This window comes from Cyprinus carpio, chromosome B15, assembly GCF_018340385.1.
Source record: "Cyprinus carpio isolate SPL01 chromosome B15, ASM1834038v1, whole genome shotgun sequence".
NCBI classification, from domain to species: domain Eukaryota; kingdom Metazoa; phylum Chordata; class Actinopteri; order Cypriniformes; family Cyprinidae; genus Cyprinus; species Cyprinus carpio.
In genome coordinates, this window is record NC_056611.1 from 14,357,139 (window position 1) to 14,363,678 (window position 6,540).

General features: G+C 33.3%; 1 protein-coding gene across 1 annotated transcript; it reads left to right on the forward strand.

The window, feature by feature from the left end:
• Positions 1-2,159: 2,159 nt before the first annotated feature.
• LOC109103693 (zona pellucida-like domain-containing protein 1) lies at positions 2,160-5,349 on the forward strand. Its single transcript, XM_042739374.1, has 11 exons — positions 2,160-2,207; positions 2,340-2,453; positions 2,886-3,112; positions 3,200-3,384; positions 3,470-3,542; positions 3,627-3,725; positions 4,107-4,186; positions 4,277-4,448; positions 4,577-4,673; positions 4,762-4,782; positions 4,900-5,349. Exons 2-11 carry the CDS (start codon positions 2,351-2,353, stop codon positions 5,004-5,006), a joined length of 1,164 nt encoding a protein of 387 aa, XP_042595308.1. The 5' UTR covers positions 2,160-2,207; positions 2,340-2,350; the 3' UTR covers positions 5,007-5,349.
• Positions 5,350-6,540: the final 1,191 nt, after the last annotated feature.

Here is a 6,540-nt window from a genome sequence, read left to right on the forward strand (position 1 = left end):
AATCAGATTTTTTTATGCTAAAAAAATATTAAAATGCAATAATTATATGTGAAAAGCTTCTAACAATTCACTTTGAACCACCACTTTAGAAACTCTGTGGGACTGAAATATTACAGAATCCCAGGAATGAAATGGGTCCCACTTTGTTGTCACACATGACCTGTATTCACCCTTATAGGATGCTTGTATTTATTTATTCTGTAATACTAAATGAGAATATTTAGCTTTGGTTATTAATATGTTCTTTTTATAAGGGGTGTTTTTTTAATGTTTCTTACTGACTGGATCCAGCTTCACAATGACACTGCAGTATAGCTGCACTGTAAATCTGCCACATCAACAAGTGGCCACAAGGTGGCATAGTCATGAAAACCCCTGTCAGTCAGAGAGCTGTCAATAGTGTAGATGATGTTAGTAAGACAATCTGTGACAGTAGATGTCCGATAAAGAGGATGCAGGTATTGTATAGAGGGTGTGATGAGTTGAACCCTAAACAGAAAGTACAGCAGAAGCTGGACACACCTTTGAGCTCCAGACAAAGCAAAGCGGTTGATAATTTCAAATCCTCTGGGATGTGATATTTTCAACAAAAGGGAGTTCAATCAGAAACAGAGGATTATCATTGTATAGTTTTATTCACAATAGCTTTTTGTACTTGACCTGGATAAAGCTAAAGGGCAGACAAGCATGCAGTCATGACCCTGTCATAAAAATAAAGTTTGAAATCACCATAAACATTACATTCACTGACACAGGTTAACCAAATCCGTGAAAAAAAAAAAAAAACCTTCTGCAAATGAATTATTAGTTAATTTTCCAACATGACTGAAATACTCATTATGTTTATTTATTAAGAAACATTAATTAAGAAATGTTATACTAATTGTTGAATAACAAAAGCGGCATACTGAACATTTTGAAGAAACTCTTTGAGAATAATAGTTATGGCTCTGTCTTACAAGAGGAATTCCCTTTTTTGTATGTACTGAAAAGGTGCTTGGTTTCATCAAGCGAATGTCCTGTATGTGGTTACTGTCCTAAGAAAAGAACAGTGGGTACCTTTTTGTTGAAATAAGTGTTTTGACTATGATATAAGTACTAGCGTTAGTGCCAATATTCATAAAAAGAAATTCTATCTCTCCTTGTTAAGTGAACAACACCTTTCTTTAACACCATACCTGGTGACAAAGTGACTACACCTGCCAAACATTATCTACCTCTGGTAAAGCATATTGGGAAACACATTGAAAATTAAAAATAAAAATAGTGAGGACAGTTGAATAAACATATATACTATTCATACAATAAATTTGAAAATAGTGTCTCATATCAAATCTCTTATGATTCTTTGTATTAAAATCTCTTTATGTCAAATTTATCTCATACCCTTATTTAATTTATTAAAGGGATAGTTTTATATTATTTATTTATTTTGTCATAATTTACTCTTCCTGTCGTTCCAAACCTGAATGACTTATTTTTTTCTGTGGGAACACAAAAAAGAAGATATTTTGAAATAAATCAGTTCCATTGTATCGACAAAAAAAAAAAAAAAAACATGTTTCATGCATTTCTCAAAATAATTTATTTTAAGTTCTACTGAAAAAAGAAAGTCATACAGCTTTGGATGAGGTCATACAGGTTTGGGTGAATAAAAATAATGACAGAAATTTCATTTTTGGGTGAACTATGCCGCAAATAATTATATAAATAAATTAATATTAAATTCAAACTAAATTATGATAAGTGTTTTCTTATGAATAAGAATTCTACTTCGTCAAACATTAAAACTGAAATAAATAATTAAAAATTATACATTCCATTATTGTCCAATTGCATAACCCTACAATGGTACTGTATTTGTATTATTAACTGTTGAATGACTTGCTTGACCCGATTGAATAGGATGAATTGAAATCTTAAGACCTTAATGAGAAAAGAGGCCTGACATACTTTTGTTTCCATGCGCCATTTTCAGGTGTGGTTCTAGCAACTATCTGTTCAATCAACAATATTGATGACAAAATTGTTTTGTAAACTTAGTTACCAGATCTGAATAGATATCAGTGTGGAGATCGAGTCTCGTGTTGCTTTGTCTTTTGTCATGTTTTCTCTCACACCCTTCTCATCTGTATAAATACCCAATCTGGAAGAATCCGCAAGAAAGGCAGGAGAAGTTACTCATCAGGAGTTTGTAGATCCAAAAGGTAACGTTTGATCTGAAATTATATTTTTATTATTTAAAAAACATGAAAATATATTCATTTTAGATGAAAAAATGTCCGAAAGAAGTGTTTGCTTCACTGGTTTGTCTTTTCTAATGGTTTGTCTTTTTTTAGTTTGGCTCAGGATGATCAGAATAGTCCAGCTATTGTGTCTTTCTGGCCTTCTTTTACTGTGTGAAGGTCAGGGTCTCCCAACATGCCTCACTCACCCCACGTACCGACCGGCAGGTTAGTGCTTACACTATTTTCTTAATCAGATTTGTCTCATTTTCCAGGAAAAAAAGACCTAAACATTGTGAAAAGAAAATTATACATTTACTTGAGAAGCAAAACTGCAGAAGATATAAAGATGTTGTTTGTTATTTGTAACTTTTAGATTTCTTACCACACTGGCAAAAAATAAAATAAAAAGAAGAAATGAATTCTTAAAAAATCAGCCAGTGAATTGAGAAAGTAGAAGAAAATTAATGATCTTAATTTTATAAAAAAATAATTAAACAAAATTAAAATTATCTTAGTTTTGGTTCTCAAATACTTATATATTCTTTAAAGGATATTTCTACTAGAAAACAAAGAAAAAAATGATTAAAATTATGCATTCATATGATTCAGATCAATGCAGGAACACCTTGAGTAACAGAATATTCTTATATCTTTCAGAAAACGCCGACATGACAGTGGTGTGTGGAACCAGTCAAATGTTTTTAAAAGTTCTCATTTGTCCAATGTATTTCGGGGGATACAACGAATCACTAATGGCGCTCAATGCTAAGTTTAACATCCCAGCCTGCCGTGGAGTAGCGGACTGGACTGTCAATCCTCCCGTCTTGCTCTTCAACTTCTCAATCTCTCAGGAGGCGCTCATCCTTTGTGGCAACAACATGAACGTAAGAGCTTTTCACTTTAAAAGCAATCAGCATTGAAACTTTTCATCCTACAGATTTTATAATGTGTGTGACGTGTTTGTTGGTTAGATTTCAAGTCAAGTGGGATCAGGGATATTCTCCGACTTCTCCCAAATCCAGTCCGTTAATGTCTCTGGATTAATCAATTCCTGGGATCCCAGCACCAGCACTATCTCTTACAGGCAGCAACTGATGTACCAGTTTTCATGTCTGTATCCACTGCAGTATTTAGTCAACAACACTGAGCTCAGCGTGTGAGTATAAATGCCAAGAATTTGTTTCTCGGTTGAAGTTTCTGTACTCTAAGTTGTGTGACAAAGTGTCTTTTTGTGCCAACAGATCAGGAGTGAGTATAGCAGTAAAGGACAACAATGGCACCTTCGTCAGTACTCTAAGCATGGCTCTTTTCAGTGTAAGGATCTTTTCATTAAATAACACTTAATTAATCAGTGAATACAAGTTTCTTGACACCCTCTCTTTTTTAAATGTTTGTTAGACTCCCGACTATACAACCAGACTCCAGATACCAGGATCTGGGCTGCAGTTGAAAACTCGCATATATGTGCAGGTCAAGGCAACAAATCTCACAAACAAGTAAGAATCCAGCTCATTACACGGTTATGGTATATACTATTTTACTCTTAATATTTTAAATTAGCTTTTATTTTCAGTTTTCAATTTAATTTTAGTTTAAGTATGTGCTCTTTAGAATATTTCAGTTTAGCTCCATTTATTTTTATTTCAGTTTTAGTCATTTTAATACTTCAATTTAAATGTATTTATTTTAGTTAGTTGCCAAGGCAACATTTCTAATATTTATATTTGATTTGATTTCAACCATTATTTCAACAGTCTTGGTTTTAGTTAACAATAACAACACTGAAACTCTTGAATGTATCAAAAATGAAATGAACAATGCTAATTATACATTTATGGATCAGTGAAATCTAATTGTCTATTTTATTGTGTATTGTAATTCAATGTGTTGCTGGACCGTTGCTATGCCACAACAAGCCCATATCCAACCCTCAGCACCTCTTACGATCTTTTTATTGGGTGAGTCATTCATAAAAAGCAGACTGAAAGAGAGTAGTTGAGAAGACACTTTAATTCACTTGTGAGAATTACATCTATTGTTGTTTTAAGGTGTAATCGTGATGCCCAGACAAAGATTGATCGGAATGGGGTAACCCAGGAAGCTCTCTTCTCCTTTGAGGCCTTCCGCTTTGTGGAACACAAAAATCTTTCCGTCTCCACTTTCTATCTGCACTGTGCTACACGACTCTGTGAGAACTCCACTTGTGCCTCCTTGCTTCCGGTAATTAATCGTGCTTATCTGATGACAGATTTAAGTTGTTACTTTATTTTAGATTAGTTTTTAGTTTGGCTCAACTCATGGTTATATGTGGATGTGAGGATTTCATCAGATCTTTTTTTTTTTTGTAGAGATGCGTTAGGAAAAGAGAAGTAGAGTCTCCGGTGTACAACTCTTCTGATGTTGCCACTGTCTCCTCAGGACCAATCAGAACTCAAGTTGACAACGGTACAAAGAATCATATAAGAGTTCTATAAAAATAACTGAAGTTACTGATTTGTACTGATTTCAAATTCTCTTCCACTTCTCTCCTCAGGTGGCCTTAAGTCCGCTAGATGTAAGAATTCTCTTTTTTATTGAACTCATTAAGAACCTTATCTAAATAGTTCTATTATTGTTTTGTAATTTTTTTATTTGTGATTTAACATTGATTTATCTTCCTATGTGTATCTAGTAACCTCATCAGCATCCGTCCCTCAGCTGACGTATGTTGGTGTAGCCGCTGGCTTGCTGAGCTTCTTTCTGTTTGACTGGTTGTCTACATCAGGACTTGCACAGTGATCCGACATCAGGATTCGGGAATTCCTTATAACTTGACTGAAAACAATGTTTCTTAGAAGATATCTCACCTGTTACATATATGTGAGAAAATATATTATGTGTCAGTTATTAGCACCTTCATTTTTCAATTTAATGTGGTAGATAGACTTGTTTTGCAATTTTTATTTTCTTCTTTTCTATGTTTCTATGAGAACAAGAAAAAAGAAACATATTCAATATGTAGTTTACATATTTTGTTCTTTTAAAAAGCCTATAATGCATGTAGCACTGCTTTGGGGGAAAATGTATGCACTATGAATGTAACAATTTTTTATTCAGTTTAAACTTGAATAAAAAAATATTAGCACCTGCCTTTGTCCCATGGGATTTTCACTCATCCGGGTTATCAGTTATCATTTAGGATTTCATTTATTACGTTACAGTAAAGTTAATGACTATTTTCTCATAATAAATAATCATGAAAAAAATGGCAAAGCAATTATTTTCAAAATAAGTGTTGTAGTATAACCAGCAGGAGAGCAGTGATGTGTAAACTGGATTTGGTGAAGGTACAGTGTGTTGCAGTGGTGAAGTGTTGCAGTGAAGTTATTAAATATTTTGTCCAAAAATCATAGAAAATGTGTAAAAGCGATAATTTTTAAAATATGTGTTGTAGTAAAACCAGCAGGGGAGCAGTGATGTGTGAACTGAATTTGGAGAAAGTACAGTATGTTACTGTGAAGTTATTGAGTATTTTATTAGTAACATTTTTCGCGTTTCGCACTTTGCAGACGGTCCCTTCTGCCAGCGCATTGAGATCAACTTATTTTGTTCAGAGCGGAGGAAAGCTTGTTTTGAGGAAAACTCGCTTGTAGCTCGTTTTCTACATCACTACGAATGAAAAGAGGCTTCATTTGTGTAGTTAAAACGTTTTGCTCGTGAGTTATTGTTCCGGAAAAGTCGAATCTGTGAATATCTTACCAACTTTACCGAACTAACCGAGTGTACATTTGGTGTCCAAAGTCTTTTTTTCCTTTACTTTTCTCAAATGCTTATGTTTATAATTATTTTAATAATTTGTTACTCATCATGAATCACAAGATTACAGACCATAACAATATAATACTTTCTGTAAAAAGTGTCTTACAACCCTAAAAATCATGATTTCTAACTTGTGTTTGGCAAGCTCTGAATTATTAAAATTGGATATGTTTTCAATAAGAGTTCCTGTTAGTGAACTTTTTTTTTCCCTAAATGTAACTCCAATTATAGAATCATCCATTATAAGATAATTAATATAGGTAATGTTTGTGTACATTCACATAATTATGATTACTATGTAATAAATTGTAATATACAATTAAGTTGACTTTTTTAAACTTACAGAATATACTGGACCAAACCAACCCCTCACACACTTCTTTCTTATGATATCAGACAGTTGATGTAATTTATCAGGCATCCAAATATTATGGGACTGGGGACTATAATTGGTTCTCATCTTTATGAGCTAACATTCAACAAATGTGAATAATTCAGACAGCTCTGCTCCTCT